Below are 26,780 nucleotides of genomic sequence, written 5' to 3' on the forward strand. Positions count from 1 at the left end.
TGCTGCTAAAAATAAAAAAAAATAAAAAGTTAGAAATCACACGGTTCCTGTGGGTTGAAAGAAATACGAATATACTGGAGTACAGCTTGCAATAATTGGTCCAATCAACGGGAAACAATTGTTTCTTGAGCCAAACTGAGGCTCTGAAAATGTTGGCGTCAATCACCGACGACAGCAGCGCTAACATACAGTACACTACGAATGGACGTAGGTGGCGCCGTTACGCAAAACTCAAGATGAACACTACTTTTTGCTTCCTCGTCCGAGGTCGTCAAGCCCGTTCCGGGGGAGATTTTACAACTGTTACCCATCGACCCCGAGAAATGCACCTCTCAAAGGGATACCGCTGCAGTCCAGAACAGGGAGAACATGGAGACTCCACACAGAAAGATCCCGTGCTGGAGCCGGGGCTCGAGCCCGGAACCTTCTTGCTGTGAGGCCACAGTGCTGACCACTGCACCACCGTGCCGCCCTGGTTGATACATTTGCTATGCGAAAGAAACTTTTAAATTTATTCTGGTCAGGATATGAGATCATCGTCATCAATAGACAGATTCTGCATTTTCTCCCAAGTGACATGACAGCACTGGAGGGTCACATCCAGATCATCACTGCTTGCGGCTTTAATGATTGTTAGACTTTCTTCTGAAGGGGAAATGTGGAGGGACTTCAAGATGTCACTCAGAATAAAACTGTATTCTTTGTCGACTGAATACATATTTGTGCCTCTTATCTAAATAAAGTGCTTGTCAAAAGTATTCAAAACGAGTAATTTTCCAGCGGGAACTGATGAGCTGCGAGAGGAAATCCACACACTCTTTGAACCAGCGATGAGGGACGTGACGTCGCCGACTGAAGCTTCACGTCTAATCGTATTTTTAAACACCATGTAATCACAACATATAGCCAGGAAAACAGCCAATCACTCTCCCTCCGTGATAAGACCAATTTTCAGCTGGGAGAAGAGCCTCCGACATGCCAGATAAGAAGCCAACATGCTGTCACTCAGCCAAAAAGCTGCTGGCCTCAATGTTTCCAGTAAAACCTCGCAAACCCAGCAAGCACCGTGCAATCTCAGTATTGACACCAGCGAAGCTTTTAAATGACTCTTTTCGAACTAAAAACTGCTGTCAGGAAAGATTACGTGTGTTCTAACATGGAGGCTAATGGAAGCGTAAATATCGAACAGACTGAAAGCTTTTTACCAGTGAATAGATTAGCCCTCCTGCTCTGCTGGCCACACACACACACTCTCTCTCTCACTCTCTCTCTCACACACACTGTGATTGAGCATAAATACATATTTTCATTAAACTGAGCATTGGCCTGGAACTTTAATTTTCCCTCCTAAAGCACAAGGTTTTCTCAACATGAAGAACAAGTCGCTTGCAGCTCCTGAAATGCCCTGAAAAATGACAGCGTGCCAACGCGAGGTGGCTGCACAGCAGGGGAACGCACTTCAAAGACGACCATTTCATCTTCGACCTTGAGAGGAGCATTAGACTTTTTTTTTCCCTAAAAGTAAAAAGAGTGAGATCAATACTCTATATCAGGCTTCTTCCTTTAAGCCCTGTGCGGCGCTTTGTGACGAGTCGTTCCAACCACCACATGAACTCTGATCGACTTGTACGGTGAGGGAGCTCAGGAATAAAAGTGATGTTGAAAAGCTTTGAACCCCCCCCCCCCCCCCCCCAAAAAAAAAACAAAAAACATGCAGCCCAACTTCTGTTGGTCTTCAAGAACGAATTCATATTGGGACAGTTCGGAAAACCCTTGTCGACATGACGCAATGGTGTCTGATGAAGCGTCAGCCGCTAGCTTCCTTCCACTTTCATGCTAAGCTAACAGTACCTCGACTGTCATCTAATTCCACAAAAAAAAAAACAGACCAGCACGGTGAAATCAGCCAGTAAATTGTTGGACCGCGTCTTCACAAACTGGCTGTTCATTCGTGGCTCTTTGAAGAAGCAGATTCCCCACTTTTGTTTGTCAAATCAAAAACTTGAAAATAAATGTTGACATTTGGGCAGGTTTTCGATCCACTGACACCATGTGTCCAAGTCATTCGCTTGAGCAGTTATCTTCCCTCGACTTTATTGCTAAGCTAATGCGCTAACAAGACTGAACAGAGAAGTACTGTTGGCATCAAATCCTGGACCAAATCAAACAAGTTGCAAGAGTGACAACTTATTTTGAAATTTTTTGTTTGTTTTGTTGACATGCAAAATACATTTGTGCCTGGTGAGAGTGAACCGTCAGCTATTAGGTTCCCTGTGCTTTCATGCTAGGCTAACTCACCAACGTGACTAAAATTTCTGAGTGGGGGCGGGGGGGGAACCAGCAATGAGCAGAAACACAAAGCAGAAGGTCAAATATTCCTATAAATTGTTAATATCTTAACTTTTTTTGCCTGAAAGATTTCTCTTCTTCAAGGTCAAAAGGAGAAAGTTATGAGCATCAATACATATTTTGACATTTTGGGAAACAAACCATTTTTTTTTTTTTGCATTGTTGACACGCTGCATTTGGGTCATTAGCTTTGGACATTAGCTTCCTTCCACTTGCGCTTTTATACTCCGCTAACATCCGAAGAAAAAAACACAACGGGACAAAAATGAGCACTGGCTCAATTACAAAGTTTCCCAGGACGGCCATGAAATGAATGAACCTTTTCTAACAACCAGGATGAAACTGACCTGAAACACGTCGGCTTTTACTGCAAAAAGAGGAGGGAAAATGAAGCGTTGTGGGACAGGACAGAGGAGTGTTCGAAATTTGGGGTTCCTTAGATTTTTGACATCTTTTTTATCAATTGAGGAAAAACAACAACAACAACAACAAAGGATTCAATCCATTCACAAAGCTGCATTGCCCTTCAACTTATTTATTGATGTACTGAACATGGAAAAAATCCAAAGTATCCAAACACAAAGTAAAGAACATGTACATCCTTTAAAGTACTCAACAAAAAGATATTCTATTCCAAAAATGCTGTGAACCAAGTCAGACTGTACAACTTCAAATAAATAATCATTCTCACATTAAGAATTGAGATAAGAGGGGGTGGGAGGGAACGTGTTTTCATGCTGGACCGTTGGTAACAAATCTTTTTTTTTTTTTTTTAATTATTATTATTATTATTTTTTTAATTTGTCAAGACCAAATCAGAGAGTTAGAAAAAGGAAAAAAATAAATAAAATAAAATATCAGTAATGGCAGGTCGGGCATGAAAAATGTAGTCCCTTACCCCACAGCAGCAAGTATCACAACTCATCTAGACTTAAAGTTTTAACTTGTACAAGTAACACAAAGAAGGAATAGATAAACAAGAGAAAGCAGTTGCAAAGATATTTATATAATGCATAAAGCACACTGCTCGTTTGAAGGGGAAGCATGACTAGTAGTTGGTTTGATACCAAGCCCGGCGCGGGAGGCGCATCCCAGGCCCGACGCGGCGAGCGACCTCCGTCTTCGTTTAAGAGAATGTTCATCAAACCAATTTAGCTAATGGAACTGCTTCACCCACCTCCCCCCCTCCCCCGATGTGAATAAAGCAATATACACCTTTTTTTGTGGTCTTTTTTTTTTGTTTTGTAACGATTTTAAAGACAGGTTATATGCATTACGGATATATATGAGTATGAAAAAAAAATCAAATAGTTCAAAACTGTGGTTTATATCCATTCTTTACCACATAAATATATATCTATAATGTTTATATATAAAAAACAAAACAAATGTCTATAGTTCTTAATACTTTTTTTTATACGAAGCAAGACTATCTACAGACCAAACAACCAACAAATTTATGCACTGTAATGCTAGTCCATAGGACGACAACGCAAGTAGAAGGGAAATTAAAATAAGGAAAATAGGTCCGAAATTAAAAATACCTTACCATTAAAGAGGGGAGAACAAACAAACAAACAAAATCTATAATATCAAACTGTCCAAAACTGAAATAAGGTAGCCAAATACTCAACATAAAAAAGGACTTATTTACATAAGCTCAAAGCTCAGAGTAACTCGCTCGATGCTTCAGACTCGTTTTCTTCAGCTGCTGCCTTCGTCGGCTCGTCATCAATCGTTCATACAAAGTATGTAAAAACCCTTGTGGTTGATCGCGAGAGTCTAATGATATATCATAGGTACACTACAAAACACCATGAGCTCTGTCTGAAGGGAATCCTTTAGCTAGGAAGAACTGATTTTTTTTAACCCCCCGCCCCCCCCCCCCTGCTCCCACCCCCCCTATTTTTTTGTTTTTAGTTACCTTTTAAGATTTCTGTTATTCCTTTTGCATGCACGTTTGTCCGTTTCCAAATCAAAGCGGAAAGCGAGTTGCTAGTGGTAACCGCCCGGACGACCGGTGGAGGGGAGGGGTGTGTGTGGGGGGGCGTGGGGGCGGGGAGTGCGGGGGGGGGGGGGGGGGCACACAGATGATTTTAACATGTGAAACCAGCACGGCCATTGATTCTATAGTCTAAAGATAATACAAAGATCTCAAAAGGTATCTTTTACATCATAAATCTCTCCAGAAATTCCAACCACTGCAAACTTTCTTGTAAAGTTCAAAAGCTCACAAGGTGTCATATGAAGATATTTCTCAAAGTATCCAAGTCAAAATATTTTGTTCCAGGTCCAGTAAAAAGTTTCTCCAAATTTTTCTTTTATAAAAATAGATGCTTTTTAAACCCACATCAAAGAGGTTCTTAGCTCTTTGGCAAGGTACTGCTTTAAGAATTTTTTTTTGTCTTTTTTTTTTTTTTTTAATCCGGTTTTAAGTTTACAATAAGCAACATTATGCAGCCAACCGATAACCAACTCATTACAATAAACGGAACACTTACGAAATCAACAAAACCGCAAAGAGGTCAAAAGAAGTACTTTGCTAACCACCGAAGGCATTTAAACGCACCCAGAAACAGAAAGGTCAGGACACAGAAAAGTACCGAAAAATAGAAATGAAAAAATCACAACACATAACCTTACAAGACTGACTGTTTCAAAGCAGATGTGCAACAAAATGACAAAAACCTAGAGGAACGTTTCAGATGGTCCATCCGTAGAGACAGCAAGAGAATTCACCATCGCAGGCATTTACAACCCGCTGCTAGATTTTTTATTTTATTTTTTTTTCCCAGTTTTTAAAGTATATAGAGAAGATTCAAAGCGAAGCAATGAAAAGAAAATAATCACATCGTTGGACGCTAAATATTGTTTTTCGTCGTAACACTGATTTACAAAGCTGTTTACTAATGTAGAAAGTTACGGTCAGTATGCTTCAATTTCCATTTTTCTGCGGAGTTTTCTAGAAACAATCTCAGTGGGTATTAGGCTTTGTGTGTTTTGTTGGTTTTGAACGAGACTTGCAGCACTCTGTCCCCGAGGCGGTATCCATTCAAGCTGGCAATGGCCACCGCCGCCTCGTCGTAGTTAGTCATGGTGACAAAACCAAATCCTTTGCACTTGTTTGTGTTGAAGTCGCGAATAACCTTGACGTTTGTGACGGCACCAAACGGACCGAACATCTGCCAGAGGATACTTTCGTCTGCGTCGGGAGCCAGGTTGTAGACGAAGATACACCAGCCGGTGCCCGCGTGCCCCGGGATGTTGATTCCAGCCAAGCTGGTCACCCCGTCGATGGCCATGGGCGAGAACCTGCTGTGACATACAGAAGTGGGCTTTCAGAACCACACAAGGTCACGCCAACACATCCAGCACTCGTCATGCCTCATCCTGAGCCGCGTTTAACTCTTCCCTCGCCACTGACTAGCTGGTACGCCAATCGCTGTTTTCGCCGCTACACGGTATAGAGGGCGCTGCTGTGCACCCGCTACAACAAAAACATGTCACATCTAGAAACGGGAGGACGCAGCCCGACTTAGGATCCCTTAACCTGGGGACAGGAGGCGGATGGACGCGCTGGCTCTCCACCAGGTCCACTACGATTGGTTCTCATTTATACTGTACGGTTTCGTTCACAAACCGTAGTGAGGGGGAAAACAAAAAAGCATTAAAAATCTATAAACCCAATCCTATGCGGTCAAATTATTTCCTTTAAATCGGATTCATTTTGGCAGCTTGCTGACTTAAAATCAAAGTTTTTGATGAAACCAATGAAAATTCACTTGTTGATCGAAAGATGAACTTAGAATATTCACACAATATGACAGAGGCTTTGATCTCTCTTCTGATGTTTGTTTTTTTTGGTTAATCACGGCACGTAATATTCTGGGGGTCTTGAAAGATTCGTAAAAAAATATACAAAAAGCACGAAACGGCGGCTGGCAACTTTCTTAGAAACAGCAATGGCCGGGAGAGCGTGAACGACTCCTAAAGAGACGAAGCGAATGAAGCAGTGTCAATATTCCATACATGTTCTTTTAGAACATCGGCACATGCTTGCATATTTGGTTGCCGGAAGGAAATGCGTCTCGGTCTCTGTGAGAAACCGCGGCTGATTTAACCAAGCCACGTCGCTTGGTTTGGCTTCGAGCAGCTGGGTCATCGCGCCACATTAGGAAGAAAAACCAAAGGTCCTGGTCTTTGGTTAAAGGTGTTTCGTTTTTTTTTTAATAGTTGGACCAACCAAATTTAAAGTGCACGGGCCATGCCATGAATTATTGCAGCAGGTGTCACGCAAGATTAGCTGCTCCAGTTAGCCTCTCAGGGAACATCCACCATGACAGGTGTGCTCCCTGCATCAAGGACCCTGAGAGGGAGATTCGGCAACCAAGACGTCAGCCAATGAGCACGGCAGACAAGAAATCAGGGGTCTTTTGTCGCCGGTGACGGGCCTGGGGAGCTTTCAGAGAATTGAACTTCAATCATACTCCAAGGCATTTTCATAAAACTCAACTTAGACAAACTGGTATCCTGGTGAACCCTGAAAGACATCTGATGCAACAAAGTTAGAAACAGGACAGGGCTGTCCATAATAGATCAAGGTACCCGTGTGAAGCTCCGAGTACAAGTATGCAATTTTGTGCAATAGCAAGTAAGAGATTGTAAAAATATGTCCTTTGTTATGTAGACAAGCATTGTAGACGACGTTTTAATCTCGACATGTTGTGACATCATGTCAAGAACACATAATAGGGAAGATGACATAATTGGTGTGGGAACTCGCGTCTCTGCTACGTTTGCACACAAACATTCTACATCACTAGAACTGCGCGAACACACACACACACACACACACTCTAACCTGTGAGTGCATACATTTGCCTTTGGTTTTATTTAACCTCTGAGGATATTTTCGAGGCTCCAGTTTATATTCTCAACCTGTTCTTTTTTTATATTTTCGGAAGGGACAAACAAAAACGAATGAAGCCTTACACAGTTTAAAGCACACATGACTCAAGCTGACAAGGAGCAGAGGGGATAAAAGGGAGCCGTGTGCGTTTGTCGTCATCACGGCCGTGATGACAAACGGCCTCATGCAGAAACCACTACAGCGGCCAGCAGAGGTATTACTGCAGGTGTATCCAGCCCAGGACTTTCAACACTACATTTGACCCACAATCTCTAAATACTGTGGGCACGAACACGTCTCAACCACGCCCCTCGACTGTGAGGCCGAAGAGGTGGGACCAGGCTGTTTGATGGGTCACAGGTAGGGTTTTCATTAAAAAAACGTCACATGCAGAACCCTAACCACGAACAGCAGGATTCACACATTGTGTATTGAATCCTGCAGCAGCCCATCAGCGAGATGAACGGCCCAGAACCTCACGCAGGAATATACACATTTCTTTTTAAACTTAAAATAATGAAAAGCAGTCAAACTTTCTAACGATCGAAAACAGAACAACAGGACGAATCCTGAAGGAATTAAACTTTCTCCGAGTTGATGAACTGTAATCTTTTAGTGCTGCAAGTCGGCAGCAGCAGACCGGTCGTCCTCAGAGCAACAAGAGCTGGTTTACTGGTTGGTCACCAGTCATAACTGACGGCGTGATGGGGGAGACGGCACCGACGCCCCAGGAGGAACGAAATACAGCATAATTAAATACTGCCATGGCTGTGGTGATCAGTGTTAAACCGTTCCTGTTCTGGTCCATGATGTTTCGGGGCTCAGGCTACATTTGGGCTGTGTCCATAATTTTGTTTGTTTTTTTTAATACAAAAAAAAAAAAAAACCTCAACGCACATGTGCATGAAGGAAAAAGTTCGAAACTCTTCCAAAAGACAATGCTTGATTGTTAGTCTTTTTTTTTTTTTTTTAAAGGCAAAAAAACAACAAGGTTTGCTGGTTATTAAATTTCCGGATTCCTGCTGATAAATTTGGGTTTTCTGACAGAAAATTTTTGGGTTTTGAAGCGTCTGAACGGCTCAACCTGGGAACTTTGCTTGACATTTTATCGATGTGTTGCGGGGGGGGGGGGGAGATCCTCGGTAGTCAGCTTTCCCGCCCTACGCCGGGAGCCAAGCGACGCTGCCTGGACTGCCGGCATCAAGCAGCACAACAGGTTTGTGTTAAAAACCACCAGGTTTCCCTTCGAATCCTGGGAGGACATCACAGTTGTGAGCGTAGCAGAGCCGCACCACCTTCCTGCATCACCAACACGCTTTTACCACATCAGCGGCCGCGTTCACTGACACAGATGAGATTAGGTGTACATTAATTTGCCTCGTCACACTAACGCGACGTAGCCCGGAGCTCCAGCAGCACGGGATTAATTAGGTTAGGCGATGAAATCTAGAAAGTAAACCAATGTACCTTTTCACGCCGTAAGCCATGTTCAGCAGATTGTCCAACCTAAAAAAAACAGAATACAAAAAAGACAACGCACGTTAATTTCAAAACACGACAAAGGTTTTCATGAGGTTGATGAAGGTTTTGACAAAATGACGGAGATGAGTAATAGTTTCAGCCATGAGATTCAGCAACGATCGCAACTGGCGGACGCTCAAGCGGACTTCTGCACGCCAACGGAGTCAAGCGTGGCACTGGAAACATCGATTCCCAGACTAACGAGCCTATGCTTCGATAAAGAGCACACTTCGTCTATCCCTATTGCTCATCTCATACGCATATTTGTCAAAATCTGCTCCAATCCAGCGCTCGTGTGGTGAGGCCTACATCTGCAACAGGAGGAACACAGCAAAGTTGTTGATGTGAATATGGGGATGAATTATTCTGTCCAGAGGATCGACGAGCTCCAACACAGAATATGTTCGTGATACTGCTGTGAGACAATTTAAATGCTAATTCAAAAGCCTCAGGAGGTCAACAGATTCAACATCACTAGCAGTATTAACTCTAATCAGGGTTTGTTCTTTTTTGGTGTGCCCCTTTTACCTGAAGCGTTGTGCCTGCTGTGCGAGGGGTCCTGGGTACCTTCGATTGGGTGACTGATACAGCTGGGACAGCAGTGCCTGGCTGGTCTTCTGACTCGGGTTGTTGGCAAACTTGACTGTAATGGGTTCTGTGGCGCCAGGCGGCTTCTGACAGTTCAGACCCTTGATGGCCTCCTCAGCTTCAACTCGCCGGTCAAAACGAATGAAGCCAACTCCTCTGGAAACGCCTGAGGAGAGAAGATAGGAATGGCCGGTGCTTATCTGCTTAAGCTGAAGGATCGATGAGGACAAAACAACCAAAACACTGCTGATGAGGCAGCCTCTCTTCACCCGTTGCTGGTCCCCGCAACACGGTATTGATGTCACATAATCAGATAAGCTATTCCACCCAGGATGATAATTGGATCCAATACTCAGCATTTCACATTTAGCAGAACCTTTTTTTTTTTCCAAATCTGTTGTCGTTAACAGATAAATTAAATCAAAAAGAAGTGTCACACTGTCTCTGCTGCATGTCTGTCACCTCGGCCCCGTCTCAAGGCTCCTGCGCTACCTGGTGCAGCGCTAAGACAGAGATCTGGTGAGCCGGTCGTTGTCTTTTGGTTCTTGTGATGCCATCACATCCTGGTGCAGTTGGTGGCGACACTGCGTCCTTTTGTGACTTGTTTTTTTTGTTTTTTGTTTTTAAACGATGGGTAGTCCGCACGTTTTATTTTGAAAACTGACCAAGTTCATGATGCCATTTGGGTGGCATTCTCTAGACTGGCAGTGATCAGCTCGCGCTGCAGGTTTAACACAACGCAGTCTTGTCTGGTGGCTCAACGCTGCTGGCAAGATGGCAGCTCAATCAAAGGAGGCACACAATGGCAGACTGGACACCCTTGGTCCAGTCCAAAGTCGTGGCTGATTGGGCAAAAATTCCCTCCTCAAATGTCGCTCCAAATACAATTAGTTTTTTGTGCAATCCATTTCATAAATGAGAGTAACGTGCTTGCACTGCAGAGCCCAGTGCCTGGGTACAGCAGCTGTGCAAAGGGACACATCTGCAGAGCAGAGCAGCTGAGCCAAGACATCAGGTGTTTCCAAAGTTACGATACACGTCACGTGCTGAAAAAGCCTCCAATCTTCTGGTCCATTTCAGCGAGTCCACCGAGCGTCTCAGTTGCTGCCTGAATCTGCGCTTCGCTGCGGTGAGATAAACTTCTTCCATTCGTGCTGCGATTGCTACGTCTTCGGCTACGCAATTCCGTTTCGTGGTGCTGTTTGAATTGTTCTGAATTTTGAAATCGAGATTCAACTTCTTCCTGCCAACGTATCGGTTGCAAGGCCATGAAAACCAATCTGTTCGATTTGAGGAGGTAGATAAAAATACAGAAGCTGTCCGCGATAACATTTTGTGCGCGTGCTTGATGACGACCCGTATCGCAACGGGAGCGACGGTTCACTCCAACAGATGCGTACCGGAACAAAGAACTACGATCCAAAGTCAGACGACCGCACAACTTCCACACCCGCGATGAAGCTCATCATCGAACTCAACATGCGCAGCAAGAACATAAACATGGAGGAGGTTAACAGTATTTTTGTCACTATTCAGTCAAAACGAGCCTGACGCTTTGCCATCATGGATCATTAGAGAGCAGCAGGAAAAACCTCCGCCGGCATCTCAAGAGGGCAGTAATGGGTGTTTAAATATCACTCTGTGACCAATTATAAATTCTTGTCAGTGTGTGTATGAACGCATATCTTCACAGTCTGCAAGGAAGAAGTTTCTTCTTCTGTCTTCTTGTGTGAGTGTACATCCATGTCCATAATCACAAAAACGCACCCGCGCAGGACTCAGGCGTTTGTCTGACATCAGCAACCACGCTTCTGTCAAAATATCAAGCAAATCTTTAAAAAAAAACATCCCCAAAAGAGGAAATGCAAATTAAAAGTTTCCATCAAGTGGTTTGAATCTAATAAACCGAGCTACGAAGCGCGTGTTTCCATTGGTGGGCGGTATAGGCGACGCAAGACTGTCGCGGAGGCGACGATGTCCCGCAAACACAACAGGTGGGAATACTGTCATATAATATAACTCAGGAGGAATTCCCTCAAAGCTGGAGAAGTTCTGTTTGTCCTGAAGTGCCAGCTTAGGAGAAGCTGCTGCTTCTCTGCAGACAAAGGAAAAATTTGGGAATATGCAAGATGACAACAACCTGAGACACAGCTGGGCAGTCAAGCCAGTTGAAGGTTTGCGTTGTGGAATAGTTTTGTGTTTTTGTTTCCCCAAAAACTGCACGACGCAAAAAAAAATCCCTTCACGGATAAAATGGCGGGTGTTTGCTGTATTTTACTTGTGTCCCGCTGCAACAAATAAACAAACCCCCCCCCCCCAACAAGAACAGACGAATAGCTCGGGAAGGAGCGTTCCATTAACTGGTGCAGGTAGCAGATGTCAAGTGGCAAATACTTTTCAAAAAGTTGCCACTTGTTATGTGTTAAACCACATTAATACACCGCTTCGTCTTCCTACTCACCAGTAGCAGGCCTTGCTCCCTGCTCTACTGCCTGACACTTAGCCATGAGCTTTAACAGGCGCGACACTCCATTTCTTTTTTTGTGTTTTTTTGTTGTTGTTGCGATGTTTGAGAGTCGATTGCTTTCTGTCGCACAATTTGGATCAGATGTCAGTGTCTGCGGCAGATCTGGAGTGCCTTTGTGTTTAATTTCTTCAAATCGGTTTTGAGCCACTGCCTTACGAGCATCTGGAGGAGAAGTGCAGTTTGTCGAGTCTTGACAGTGTTTTTAAAATGTCAATTTTATTTACAGTTGGGAGACAGATTACTCCAGTAATACTTAAGTAAAATTGAAAGTGAATTTGTCAGGAACAAGTGGTATTATGTGTCAAAGACAACCACCGCTGTAATGTGTGCCTGAAGGAATATTATGTTTCAGCAGCGCACAGGGATGGAACCGTTGGGAAATGTCTTGATGAAAGATTCTGTTTATTAGTGTTTCATAAGGGCTCGGCTTTCACATGACAGCTGAGAAATAGAGAATATAACTGCTCCAAATGTATTTCATTTCTTGCCATGAAACAGGCATTGCTTGTACACCTTGGGGAAATGGAAAAGAAAGGGGGAGAGAGCAAGAGAAGGTAAGTGCAGGCAGAAGGGAAATTGGAAGGGAAAGGAAATTATCAAGCATTGAGTCCTGCTACTTTACACCCATTTCATATTCTAACCATCTATGCATATTTATGAACACCTCTGGTGGAAAATTGCATTTTTGGGATCTCACACCACTGTACTGATGCATTTTTCAGGCCTGGCTGTGTCATTTTGTCAGGGAGTTGTTGCGGGGAGTAGGGGATGAAATCTAAGAGGATTGGGGGGAGGGGCGGCGGCGGCGTCCTACTCACCAGTCACCTGGTCCACCAGAATGCGTGAGGTAATGATGCGTCCATACTGAGAGAAGAGCTGTTCCAGTTCTTTCTGAGTCATGGTTTTTGGCAAGCCGCTGACGTACAAATTTGCATCTCTGATGGAGGCGGAGCTTGGACGCGCATAGGAAACCTGCAGGGAGAGACAGGTCACATGACCATGTTAGACGACGACAGCTAAACTCACATTTCAGTTCTCAGAGAGTTTGACACTGTTGCAGCCTACACACGGACCCATGTCGCACTTGAGAAAGACTGAGTTTTGAATTGAACACCAGCTGAGTTTATGCCTGGGATGTCCAAAGCGGGGCACGAGGGCCAAATTTGGCCCGTTATAACGTAGCAATACCGAAAGACAAAAGAATCTTGTCAAAACTTGATGCCGTTTTCTTTTACAGACTTTCCCTTGGGGATGAATCAAGCATTCTGATTCTTTTAGTGAAGCTCCCTGCTTTGCGCCAAATGTCATCGTGCCAAAACATTTTCCTTCATTGTGTTTTGCGTTGCGTTCGTGACAATTTTTTTTCCCCATCTGAATGCAGCACAAAATATCAGGAACACGGCAATAACACTCTTATACCATAACTTTACACAACGCTATCGAAACGGACGGACATTTTGTCCATCTTATAGAGAAAAGGCTATGGTGGTACATTTTGTATTTTCTCAAACAAACAAGTGGTCAAACTAAAACAACAACTACATCTTTTCAGCATTACAAAATAGGAAACATTTTAGGACGTGAACAAATCGATTACTTTTCAGTTTTTACAATCAGGTCTTGAAAGTTTAAAAAGAAAGAAGATTTGATTCACTTTAGTCGAACTTGACTTGATAAAGTTATACCCTGAACGGATCCTCAGAATATCTGCAGAGGTTGATGAAAAGGTCAGACTGGCAAAAACAAAGACTTCCTCATTTTTAAAATGCTTTCGATTTGAGTAAACGCTGCATTTTCCCCAAAGCTGCGGGACGATGTGATTGTACTGGATAGAATAAGAAGAGAAAAGGAAGTTCCTCTTAGCAATTAAGATCAATATGAGTGGTGGCAGACACTCAGCCGGTGTCTGCTCATGCAAACACTTCTGTTTGTGACTAATAAACCGACTAGAGACAAGCCCCAGCTGCAGCAAAACTCAAGTGAGTTTCCCCTCCTCTCTGAACACGCCATTAGAGAGAAGCCACACGCATTTGGCTGAAAATAATGTTGGATGTACTTTAGTTTTGTATCCTGACACGGCGTTGAAAGTGACACCACCCATTTAGAAATCACAGATCGTGTTTTTGCCTTTTTTTATTTCAACCGACTGTACGAGAGAATTCTCAGACATCCAAATGTCTCGCCGTGTTTCCCTTCATTTTCTTTCCCACAACAATGCCGTGACGTACCTGAACAAGGTTCACACGCATCTTCTCTAAGACATTTCCAGTCATTTCTCACGACTGAGGACAACTCCCATTTCTCTAAAACATCTGTTTACACATGCAAATTAACAGCATTCTACATCAAAGTTTAGAGCAGGGGTGTCAAACTGAAGGGCCGTGTGGCTGCAGGTTCTCATTCCAACCCAGCAAAAGCAGCACTTGATTCTACTTAAATCAACTAAGCTGTGTCCACACAGCTCATTTGTTGGATCAGGTGTTGCTTTTGCTGGGTTGGAATGAGAACCTGCAGCCACACGGCCCTTTACTGGATCAGTTTGAGACCACTGCTTTAGAGCATGTTTAACTGCAGTTAATGATGAGCTTCCCGGCCCAGCTTGACAACACAAACATGTCCAGTTTTAACATTCCGGGAGCTTAGAACAGTTCTTATGAGTGTATGAACAGCAATGCCGTCCAGCAATATTTCGCTCTTTGTAAGTCTGTTGCTTTCTGTTCAAACCCTTCTGCAACCTCGAGAGTGACTCATCGGCCTCACTCACTTTTCCTTAAACGTGGCAGGTTTTCCCCGTCACATCTGACGGACACCTTCCCAGAGGATCGGCTCACGTTAACAAGTTTCCTCTTAACTTCCGAAGCAGTGCAGCTGCCTTTTAAAAACGAATCCAGCACGTTACCGTCGCTTTAATTTCAAGGGGTGAAGTAAACGCATCATAAATCAACACGTCACAAACACAGCCAGGTACCGGTAATTGAAAACTTGGGGGGGCAGAGTCATCTTCTAGGTCGTGCGGATCGATACATCATTACATCCCTGAGTGGTCATCGTCATTTTTCGACCGTCCCATTTTCAGTCACGTAGACATTTACACAACAACAGCAGGAAGCTTTTGTTCAGACTCGACTGAATCCTTCCATGCCCTCCATCTGCAGGTTTTTTTTGGGGGGGGATTAATTACCTGAATAGCAACACAGCAAACACCAGGTAAGAGACACCGCACGAGTGACATCATGATATTGCGATATTCACCATGTCACAAAACCGCAGTGGTGTTGTTTGGTTTGTTTTGATCTGCCGTTAACTTCAAGAACACAGTTTAACTGGCCAGCTTGAACGGAATCATTTGCCTTCAATGTATTCAGGAAAATAACCTAAACAATAGGGTCTTTGCCTGAAGTACCTTCAGGCCCAGGCCCTAACAAAAACACCTCAAAATTTTCTCGTTTGGTAAACGGTGTGCAATGTCACAGCAAAACATAAACTGCCGCATCCCTGCGCTGCAGATGGATAGAAGACAAACAGCAGCAAGCAAAAATGACTTTCAGATCCTTGAAAACAAACCGGGGCTCGGTTCAGATTCACATCCCTGCTCCACTGAACCCATGGTTTCCGTACATTTGCATTATAAGTCTCCACAGCTGAGCTCCCCTTTCAGATTTTTTTTTTGGGGGGGGGGGCACTCTTTGTATTGAATGGTGCGTTCATCTTCGGATTTGCTCAGTAAATTCAACGTATTTCCATTTTTGGTGGTCACAGGTTGGTGGCAAGTCTCACATGTGCATATCTGCTCTTTTAAAAATCAGGTATTTCCACCTTTTTGCCAGGCGTGTTTGGTTGTGCCACGCCGGTGACATTTACAACACAAGAGTGTGATGTCACTGTGCCAGCACCTCATGATATTTTGATTTTCATTTTCCATTTTTGTTGTTCTGGAGGAAAAAATAATCACCGTGACGGCCGGATAAAAACGGATCATGGTGAACAGCAGGATAAGACGCATCCTCGCTCCAGACACGTTAATACCCTCTCTGCAATAAAGACAGATTCTGTTGAGGCATTAAGTCACCTGATGTGCCAAAAATGATTCTTTTTGCGCGCTCGTATCGACAGGAATCCAAACTCGCTCCCCCCGCCTGCTACCTCACCTGTTCCAGCTCTCAGTTGGCAAAGATGAACGCTGAAGCTCCCCCCAACCAGTCAGGTGACACCTCATCCTCACCTCCCCCCCAGCCTAACCATCACACTTCATTTGATGCTAGTAAATTATATTCCTCCACCTCGCCTATTTGCACTTCTGACAGAGCAGAAAGTGAATTTGGGATGTGCCGTATTTAAAAAAAACAAACAAACAAACAATAAATGTTCCTTTGCTCCACTTTCGCAGATGGGAGCAGAAACAGGACGAGGTGCCGAGGAAGATGTGCTCCCTTTGATTAACGGGAATGACGCAGCTCATAAATATCTTCCATCAAAATATTTAAATGTATAAAAAAAACACAAACCCCCTCCCCCACAAAATCAAAAATTTGGTGCTGATGAAACATGATTTTTTCCATCATAAATTTGAAGGTTACAGACGCGCAAACATCCATCCATCTTCTACCACTTATCACACCCAATAATCCGGCTGCACCAGCTGCAACTCCTGCTGCACCATAGGAAGCAAACATGTCTCTCCCCCCCCCACCACCAAACAGCACATTGAGTACTCCACTGCCTGATGAATGCTAATGGCAGCCACCTCCCTGTAAAGGTATACAACAGCGCTACAGCACATGCAACCATAGAAACAGTTCTGCTCTACTTGAGGCCCAGGCAAAGCTGCGTGTGCCCAGATTAACAATAGGCTCCCTTTTCCACCCCACATCTCTCCAGCCTCATTATGCTCCAACTCCAACCTCCAGATCTAGACACCAACAGCATATCTTGGACTTCTGCAACCGCTCATGAATGGTAACTAGAGGTGTACCGATTGCATTTGTCTTGGTCGATTCACAATTTTTTTTATTTTTTATTAGCGTGACCTGCTGTTGCTTTTTGTTGTTGAGTCTGATTTTCTGTCTAAGAACTACAGTTGACAAAATACAAACATGGAAAAAAAAAAAACTATTTTTCTTGAAGGGGTAAATTCTATTTTCATCATTAAACCAATATCACTCGTAATTGTGCGCTTATGTCCTGATTACCCAGTGGACACGGAATATCTACCGGACACGGCTGTGACACGTTGCTGCTCACGTTGGTCCTCCAGGGTAAATTTTTTTTAACCATCAGAAGCCTAAACATACCGTTTTATTTTGAAAATTGACTGGATGTACGAAGCCCTTCATGTGAAGATTTCCTGTCTGACTCAATTCATGGCGAAGCAGCGCTCAATGGCAGGCGACGGGTTAGGGATCGGAAAATGCGAGGCGGACCGGCCAGCCACACCAGGGAATTTTGGTGGGCCGGATAATACAATGAATTCTTGATATCTTACCTTGATGGTTTTGGTCTGAAGTCTCAAGCCATTTAAGGTATTGATGGCTTTTTCTGCATCCTTCGGGTCCACATAATTCACAAATCCATAACCTAGGCTTTGCCCTGCAATCACAAGAACAGAAAATGACACTCTTACTATTCAACACAAGCGTCATATTCCCACTCATACATGCAAGTCATTACTCAGAAATGTGGTTGAATATTCCCATCTTAGCTGACAGAAGACAAAGTACACAGGAGGTCAATCCAATTCCTCCGAAACACCTACTTTGCTTACAATCGAGAGTAAATTGTAAAACCAACTCTTTGACAAACGCGTCTTAAATTAAAACAGGCAGTTGCTCTGCTGTCAACGCAGAGTCGCAGCGAGACGGAGAGCAGTAGCTGAGGCTCACTGTGTTCCCCTCCTCTACAGTTTCTCTCTAAAATGTACAATAGATTGACACCCACTCTTTATGTGCACAGAGGCAATTCAATTTCCTCCACCCACACTGCTGGGTCTCTCCGCAATTCCACCGCCGGTCAAGTTCACCAGCTCAAGCAGCTCCAGCATATTAATACAGTACACCAGCAACTTGAGTTTTTATCTAAACTTTAGAAGAGATCACGTCAAGTTAATGTCGTTTACTCTGCGGTTGCAGAGTGAAGATGAGACGGTGCTGAGTTGAGTCATCTAGAGCAGATCAATACCTTGTAATGAGCGCTGCTCAGTCTAATCACAATTCAACCGGTGCAATTATAAAAATGCAAAGAACAAACTTATTCTGTAGCGCTGCCAAAATGTTGCAGAAACAGCTATAATTTCCTCATGAAATACTCTTATTACCAAATATAAGAATTTTTTAACTTATTTTTCAAGCTGTTCAGCCCAAATGTGTTTTGTTTTTTAAAAATACGATTCTCAGTTTCTATCTTCAGAAATGTACACGTGCACCTTGGCGATTCTAAAACCTGTGCCATATGTACAAATTGAGCAATAGGGAGAACCCAGTGCAATCCTGAACCCTTCATCCATTTCAACCACTGAGGAAAATCTACATATTTAAGTATACTTTATATTTTTTATTTGTTATTATAAGTGTGTTTTTATTGATGTTTCAAACTCGACTCTCCAACTTCTCTGCTGTAAAAACAGCAGGTGTCCCAGTCTTGGAACTTATCGAGGACCATCTCGTCTCATCTTGGTTAAATAATTACAATACGACTTTCACCCAATCACGCAACCCCTTTCTGTTAATGACGCAAACCGGGAGGGGGTGTGGGGGGGGGGTGTGTGTGTGGAAAGTTAAGGTTCGGATTGAGAACACGCCGCCCGTGTTGAGGAGGACAATGACAACGTGCAAGAAGTACCTGGCAGCATTCATCAGCTGAGTTTAACTGTACGTCTGTATGCCTTCCGTGCATCCATACTGCCTCTTTTCTTTCCTTTTCTTTTTTTTCCCCTGGCTTCCCATCGTGAGTCACAGCTCTCGTGGGTTTTTCTGCTGCGATCAAGCTAAGTTCATAAACTTAATTTCACCTTGCATCTCAGGGACTGTTAAAGCGAGGAAAAACATGCCAAGCCTTTGAAATGAGCTCGTGAAATGACACTTTCGCTGAAGCCTGGAGGGTAAACTGCCTGCCCACAGCACATATGCTGTATGTGGGCATGCTTTCGCCTCATAGCCATCATGCCTTCTGGAATATCTTTAGTCCAACTGAAAATAAAATGTAGCTAATCTACCTCGGCACCCACATCTGCGCTCGTCACTTGCCCCTTCGTTTTTCCCCTCTAAGAGCAAGGAAAGGAAGAAATCCTTGTTTGTAAATGATCCGTTTCTGACCAGATTAGCAATCATTCGGTATCATACAAGTCTCTTATCCACTCACGCAGCTGCAGAACTTATTTCAATATGGCTGAGTGGAAATTACACTGACAACTTGCTACACAAAGGAAAAGCAAGTGACTCAACCCATAATGAAGTCACCTTATGCAGCTTTTGTTGAACAACCCACCAAAGAAAAAAAGGAGAAGTGCACTGCTATCATCAGATTGCAGACTTGGTAGTGGATTCACTGCAAGAGAGCGCCAGAGACAAAAACATTTTTTTCTTCATCTATTTAATAACGCTTACCAGCAATATAAAATGTTGACTGCAAAGAGAGGGCGAGTATCGATCTGATGTCAGTCCCACTTTAATATCTGCTACACTGAGTTTTTAAATCTGCTCCTATAACTTGCAATCAATTTCAGCCGTCCTTAAGAAGCGGGGGCAGCATGCTGGGACTCACTTTCAAACACAGAACTGTACCCACCTACCAGAAGAAGAGTGCTGCCCGTACTGGAGGTGGGGAGAGGGGACGACATACTGTATAAGACAAAGACTAAGCTGCAGCAGTAGCGAGAGCATTTAAAGCAAAGAGGAAGTACGCTTCTCTCTGGTGATTATTTAACATCTGATGTAGCACCAGTACACAGATGTAGGCTGGCTTAAATCCATTGCCACGGGGCCAAGGGAGAGACAAAAGCAACATCGTCTGGGGGGAATAAGGTTTTATGTAGTGCTGAAATTGAAATCAGAGCATCATTCCTGAGAAATGACTTGGAGGCTTTGAATAACATTAAAGGCCTAATTTCTCCCCCAACTGAGTGTGAAGTCAGTCCGCCTTAACCCAATTCAAGATTTCACCAGTGAAAAACACATAAGACTAGTTTGACTGCATAATTCATAATAGTACCCTGATAAATTATTGATGATTGAAAAATGCTGGTCGTTAATCCATTATACATCTATACTGCAACAAGTATTGGCTATTGCCTGCTTCAGGGCTCATCAGGCTGCAGGACGGAGTTGAAAAAGTCAATTCGTCAGGTGAGCGACACGGCAGAACACAAGAAAAATGCACAAACAATAACAGATACAAAAGCATCTGTGCAGCGCAGCAATACCTTCCTTAAAAAGTACCTTTCACAAAAGCTAAAACCATCTCTCCAACAGCTGTGCAGTACTTTCCAAACAGAATTGCGGATTTTCGGCGATTTAATTGCACAGGCTGACATCCCGAAAGGCAGTCCTGAATTAGCTTGTCAGAGCTGCCTATACATTTACCTCCAAAGAAACTGTCCTTCTCCCGTATGACAAGTATGTGCTGTCAGCCAGAGAGCCAAAAACTCATCTATTCCAGCTGGCTACATTTCCTCCTTTAATAAAAAGGCAATTTGTTTTTATGCAGCTAATAAATCCAATTTAGATCACCACTGATGCTAAGAGGCCTTGGAAAGGTTCCAAAATGAGATCTACATACTGGTTTCACTTTAAATGTTGTTGCAACTTTCAGATGTCTTCTACTCTCACATACGCTTGCGCTCAAAAACGGACCTGGGATTCTGAGTTTCATCTTTCCCGGTGAACAACACAGATGAAAACTACAAAAATGCCACGCGAACTTGTAGCAGCTCAAGACGGAGCAAGTGGACCAAATGCCTGGACGAAGTAAGGTTTGTATGGGGAAACGGGATGTGCAACATTTCCAAGAGCTTCATAAATCCATGGACGTTTTTATCAAAATCACAATACGGCCTTTTAGTGAAGTCTCCAACACTCAGAAGGTGCAGTATTTGCACAAGCGCCATTCTAAATGAAGAACTCTGCAGCTGCAGAGGTTCCCCAGCCTGTTACTCGTACTCTACTCAGTCCAGATCTCAGCTAAAATCCCACCCCAATCATTTCAACATGTTTTTCACCAAAAAAAACCCCCAAAACAACAAAAAAACGTGAATAATGATAATTTCTCTGGAATACCGTGAATCATCTCACAACTGCAAAAACGATCAAAATAACTGCAATCTCCTAAAAATCCTTCTGGTGCCTTCTACACTTAAGGAATGAACAACGTCAAACAAAAAAAATTAGGTCGTCAGTGACGTCTGACTCTAAAAGCTCATTCGCACGAGAACGAGAAGAGCAGAACACGCTAATGCGGTGTAGCACATTGTGTTGTGTCAAGCCAGAGTTTTAGTGGAGCGCAGGGGGAAATGACTCTCCCATAAACACAAACTAATGCACATTTTCCCCATTTCTGACATTTTAAGTCCATGTTTGCCCCCCCCCCCCCAAAAAACCGCAGCAACCTCCCACAAACATGATATAAATCTGCAGTTTTTAATGTTCCTGCAAATGTAATAACTTTCAGGTTTGCAGCGAGTTGATACGTTTCCAGGAAGGTGAAAACCATCTTCCAAAATTGTAATAACTTCCCAGAAACATCCTAAATCACCCATCTAATCTAAAATTGCAGCTCATGCATGCTGTTAAATCTGTTAAACTGCACTCGTGAGTTGATACAGTTACAGGAATTACAATTTCTAAAGCAGAAGATTCTCAGTTCCTGCAAACATCTGTAAGCTACTCTGTTTGATATAGGCAACTATTACTGCATTTGTGGGAAATGTATCATGTTTGTGGGCAGTTACTGAGTTTGCAGGGCTGACACCACCCACACACACAGGACACACACACACAAAAAAAAAAATCAGAATGCAAACAGCAACTTAGTCCAAGTTGACAGTTCTACTCTCGACTGCAACAGTGCATGTGGACCCAACCTATACAAATCTGAGCCTGTTTATAGAATGCTTTTCTTCTAGATTTGTATGCCTTTATTGGTTTAGATGATATTGCGGTGTTCTTTTTGAGAATTGAGTCATCAAGGAGGTCTCCAACAAGCTGAAACTGCATGAATGTTCACTTGTAATTAGGCAACATACAAGTGCTCCACATCCAGTAACGCCTCGAGCCCTTTCTTCATTTAAGGGCGGACTGATTTCAAAACAAATGGTTACATTCAGTTCCCGCCAATAAATTACTTAAGTGCCATGTTCACACTTGCTCCACTAAATATGAAACCCATCAAGCATGTTTAGGTTCAATCACCCGAGCAGACTGTTCGCAACACTGATTTAAAACAGCTCACAACCATTTAACACATCATCAAATGCAGCCCTCGTATGCATGGCTACACAAGTGCATTTATTCCACGAGAGACCGCACCCCCCCCACACACACACACACAATATTGCATGCCAAAAGTCAAAATTCTGTAAATATATAATAAAGGTGCCCACTTTTCATCCACCAACTCCGGCTTGTGGTCGACCTCCTGATGCCAGCCACATGAAAAATTAAGGCTTTCATCTGTGTATAGACCACTTCACTTTGAAAAGTTTTCTTATTTTTGATGCAATAATAATAATCATAATTATGATACTGAAAAAACACAGAAAAAGCAAGCTGCAGCTGCAGAGCATGAGCAGCATTTCAGAGCAGACGTTTGTGCCACCCATGAAAACAGACTGGTCTAACGCAGGTCAGATATACATAAGCACGATCAAATATTAAACAATATTTGTATTTCAAAGGCAGATGTGTGAGTGCACATCCTCAATGTTAATAAGGTGACTGCCAAAGGAGGCTCAGAATACAACACGTTAATTACGAGCATTTTCGTTTCTCTGTCTTTCTCAACAACAACAACTGCAGTTTGCCGCAGCACCAGTTGAAAGAAAAAAAAACAAAAACAAAGTACATGTCAACGTATCCGGCGATGAAAATCGTGCGATAAATGATTTCATAGATCGGTAAACTGGTGGATGATTTGATTTAAATGCAAACTGCCATTAATGTATGGAAGGAGTGTGCTCAGTGTAGCTGCAGGAAAAAAGCCCAAGTGTGCTCCCTCGCTCATCGCTGGCCGCTCACACGTCTTGACGATGCAACATCCTACGAGCTAACGCACGCGAGCGCCTGCACAAACAGATCAGGCAGTGAGGTTTTTTTTTGTTTTTGGAAAGAGATTTGCTTAAGTAATGTTTTTGTAGTTTCGATGGAGAAGGTCTCAGCACAGAGACTCGCAAGGCAATCCAGGTTGGACTCCAGCATGACTCACACCTGCAGTTGGAAGTCTACAAATGAGTAAAAGAAAAATGGACGCTGACTTTTAGGGAACGCTGACTTTTAGGGAACGCTGACAAAAATGGATGTCAGCACACCTGTAAAGCAGCTTTTTCTCCTGTTGTTCAGATTCAAGAAACTCAACTCAACTTTATTTATAGAGCACTTTAAATAAAACACACAGCTGACACAAAGTGCTGCACATAACATAAAAACATAAGAGCATCAATAAATGGTAAATAAAAACAATAAAAGCAGTAAAACAAATGCAGTCTCATGCTGGGTCAAAAGCCATGGAATAAAAGGGGGTTTTAAGACTAGCTTTAAAAATCAAGATTCAATAAACTGAAATAAAAACCTATTTCCCTTGTGATAGACTGAATCATTTTATCCTAAATTTCAGCTGCTAAGCCTTCCCTTGTCCTTGGACAGGATGCCTGACCTTCAAACCCGTGATGAAGAAGCGGGTAAGGAGCAGTAAGACTCTAGGATCATCTCCCTATTCGCATAACGAACACGTCATCATCTGAACTCGTCAGCTGCATCCACAAGGAACCTAATTTTAATTTGAATGACGCTCAATTTCTTGCACATCCGCACCCATGTAAACTGCGGAAGCAGAGCCGCGCCATCGTTCGAAAAACTGCAGCTCCTATGCGCTGCACTCCATGCGATAATTTTGTGATTTCGATCATTTATGAAGGAAAAAATGTGGCATAGCACACAATTTTGTCAGCCATTAATCATATTCTCCAGATAAAAATGATCATCCTTTGCAGCATCGTCCCCACCGAAGTGCACAAAACTCAGATCCAGGATGATCTGTAGAGAGACCGTGACGTCTTTCAGCTCTCGTCAAGAGGCGAATCACAGTTTGTACCCATTTCCCTTCGACCAGTGTTTTAGAAAACTGATATTATGACAGCACAATTCCTAACCTAAGCAAAATAAATCAATAAATCAATAAAATTTTGCGGCTTGGTAGGATTTAAAGTGGCCAGTATGAAGAGACCGGTGCTGTCAATAATGAGATGCAGATTTGGCTGGCTTTCAAAACACAAGCCTCTGCATTGGTGATTGAGGGTTAAAGGTCTATAGTTGATTATGCTTGATATCAAATATACACAGTGGGAAGCAAATGCAGCACATGCATATGGACAATTACAAAAAAAAGAAAGAAAGAAAAAAAACCAGCAATGCTGATGTTAACATGTCATCTGATTCTATGTTTTGTGTGTCTAAATTCGGACCTTCTACCACGACACGCACATCCAGACACAGCACAGCAGTGTAGAAAGGTGCATTACCTGTTATTTTGTCTCGGACTAGTTTACAGGACTCAATCTCTCCGATGCTTCCAAACAAACTCTTCAGCTCTTCTTGGGTCATGTTCTGAGGCAGATAGTTGACTATCAAGTTAGTTTTACTGTCCTCTATGCTCCCCGACTCTACGGGCGAGGAGCAGTTGTTTGAGATTGTTGAGGGACCGTTGCTTGTGTTGTTGCAAGTTGGCCCATTGGACAGCTGTGTTTCCATGGCAGCAATTACCTGCTAAAGAGACAAAAGAAAAAAGAAAAAAATCAAACAGGTGCTGAAGAAAAAGAAAAAAGAAAACAAGAAAAAACCAACCTTAAAATAGAAGGAGACTGTTAAAAAAGGACACTCTTCACACTTTTTTCTTTTGTTATTTTTCAAATCACAAACCTGCTTAGCATGAAATATCAATTCAGACACTCAGGTGACAAAATTTTATTCATCCCATTTGAAGCCCAGTAGATTTAAGAGCTAACTTAATGTAAAAGCTACGATGGCGTCACTCAGACGAGGGCGGAGTCGGGTCTAATGTGTACATATATGGCTGAGGAAGACGGCCTACATTTCAACAGCAGGGGAAGAAAAACGGTTTGAAAATAAAGACGATGCATTGAATTCCCTCTCTACTATACATGACAGCTGCTTTGGTTTCTGGGAAAACGGATGAAGACGTTCTACTGAGAATTGTTTTCTCAGTAGTAAAAAGAAGGCCAACAACTGATAAAGCAGTGTCAAAGTGGGTAAATCACATCTTTGCACATTTTTGTCCCCCCCACCCCCCACCCCCAAAGTTAAACATGGCAACCAAAGTGAAACATTTCATTCTGCAAAACAACAAAAACAAAAAAAATACACATACACACATAAAGCCTAAAGCAGCCCCCAAACTGCAGCCAACAGTAAACAGACCACAGACATTTAGCAGTGTGTGGATTGAAAATAACCCTACGAAACAGGCAACCAGCGACCGGAGTTGGTGCATGAAGAGTCATCCTTTGTTAACAGATTCACCGTGCGCGTTATAGCAGAAGAGTGCAGTCACACCACTATCAATATCAGATATGTTGAAACAGACCATACCAATACAGACAAACACGTACCAACGTGGGCACTTTTCATTCACAGAACCCCAGAATTCCAAATTTTGATTGAGTTTATTTGAATTATGGTTGAGCGCTAACGTCATTGGTATGGCCTGAGCTCGGAGAAGAAAAAAAAAAAAGGAAAAAAAGGGCAGGCCATCTGGCCAAATGATGTCATTAAAAAACAACAACAACAACAAAAAAACAGTGCCACAGACCCCAGTCCAAGGCTCAGGCGCCCACGAACCACTTCTAAGCAGAGAAGCCACATCGCACAGTCTGACTGCCATGTTAGTTTGGAGTTGCCGTCTGAAAATGTGGACACAAAAAAAAAGTACTTCATGTTAGATCAACAAGAACACAAGCAAGAAGTCAGAGGTGATCACATGTCATTGTTGGAGGGAGGGGGGGTAGAGAAGGAGGCTGTATATAACTGGTTGACTGGTTGTCCATGCAGATCGCCTTCAAACCGGGAGTGTGATTCACTCCCTCATCTTCAGTAAGGAGCGAACAGGGAAGCCATGAAGTACAGTAAAGCATCAGCTTGAGGAAATGGCAGTTATTAAAATGATGGTGAACGCCGCTGCACAACGATGCTCTCTGAACACTGGAAAGCACAGATGCACACCGAGTTCTTTCTCATCCGGAGATTAAAACTGATGCTTCCAGGTGGTCGTTCCCCCCCCCCCCCCACCTGGGCTTTCAGCAAAAACCTTACACGGACCCACAAATGTAACATGTCTTTCCCTTGAAAAACAACCAGTAACAACAGAGCAAAGGTGTGCAGAGTTGACGAATGAACGCAGGGGCCATTGCACATGAATAAAGAATTTATTCAATTCAATATTCAATTTATACAAAGCTGCAGACATTAGGCTTGTTGAAAGTGTGAGTCAAAAACAACCCCTTCAATTAATACTGAAAGTCTTGGAAAAATTTGAGGACGATAACAGTCATCGTTCGCCACAACCAAAGTGACCCACACACAATGTTCGAAAAATGTCATTCCAAACAAAGTGTGTGAGTTATACAACTCCGTCATTTAGACAAATGATTTTCATTTCCACTACGGATGT

The 26,780-nt window shown here is 43.1% G+C and overlaps 1 protein-coding gene across 10 annotated transcripts in view; it reads right to left on the bottom strand.

The window, feature by feature from the left end:
* Positions 1-4,508: 4,508 nt before the first annotated feature.
* Positions 4,509-26,780, bottom strand: part of elavl2 (ELAV like RNA binding protein 2) — a 47,851-nt gene continuing 25,579 nt past the window's right edge. For 3 of the 10 annotated variants that reach the window (XM_086196979.1, XM_086196978.1, XM_086196977.1), the window contains exons 2-8: positions 25,923-26,013; positions 24,616-24,856; positions 17,377-17,480; positions 12,713-12,866; positions 9,308-9,533; positions 8,726-8,764; positions 4,509-5,664 (exon numbers count right to left, since the gene is read on the bottom strand). In XM_086196979.1, coding sequence (XP_086053105.1) covers positions 5,334-5,664; positions 8,726-8,764; positions 9,308-9,533; positions 12,713-12,866; positions 17,377-17,480; positions 24,616-24,856; positions 25,923-25,994 — 1,167 coding nt within the window. In that variant the 5' untranslated portion in view covers positions 25,995-26,013 and the 3' untranslated portion in view covers positions 4,509-5,333. Of the gene's footprint in view, positions 5,665-8,725; positions 8,765-9,307; positions 9,534-12,712; positions 12,867-17,376; positions 17,481-24,615; positions 24,860-25,922; positions 26,014-26,780 lie in introns of all 10 variants that reach the window. The other 7 variants (XM_086196976.1, XM_086196975.1, XM_086196974.1 and 4 more) reach the window with 5 other exon arrangements.

Source organism: Aulostomus chinensis, chromosome 24 (genome assembly GCF_037954235.1).
Source record: "Aulostomus chinensis isolate RoL2024-O1b breed Wild chromosome 24, RoL_Achi_v1.0, whole genome shotgun sequence".
In the NCBI taxonomy this organism is placed as follows: domain Eukaryota; kingdom Metazoa; phylum Chordata; class Actinopteri; order Syngnathiformes; family Aulostomidae; genus Aulostomus; species Aulostomus chinensis.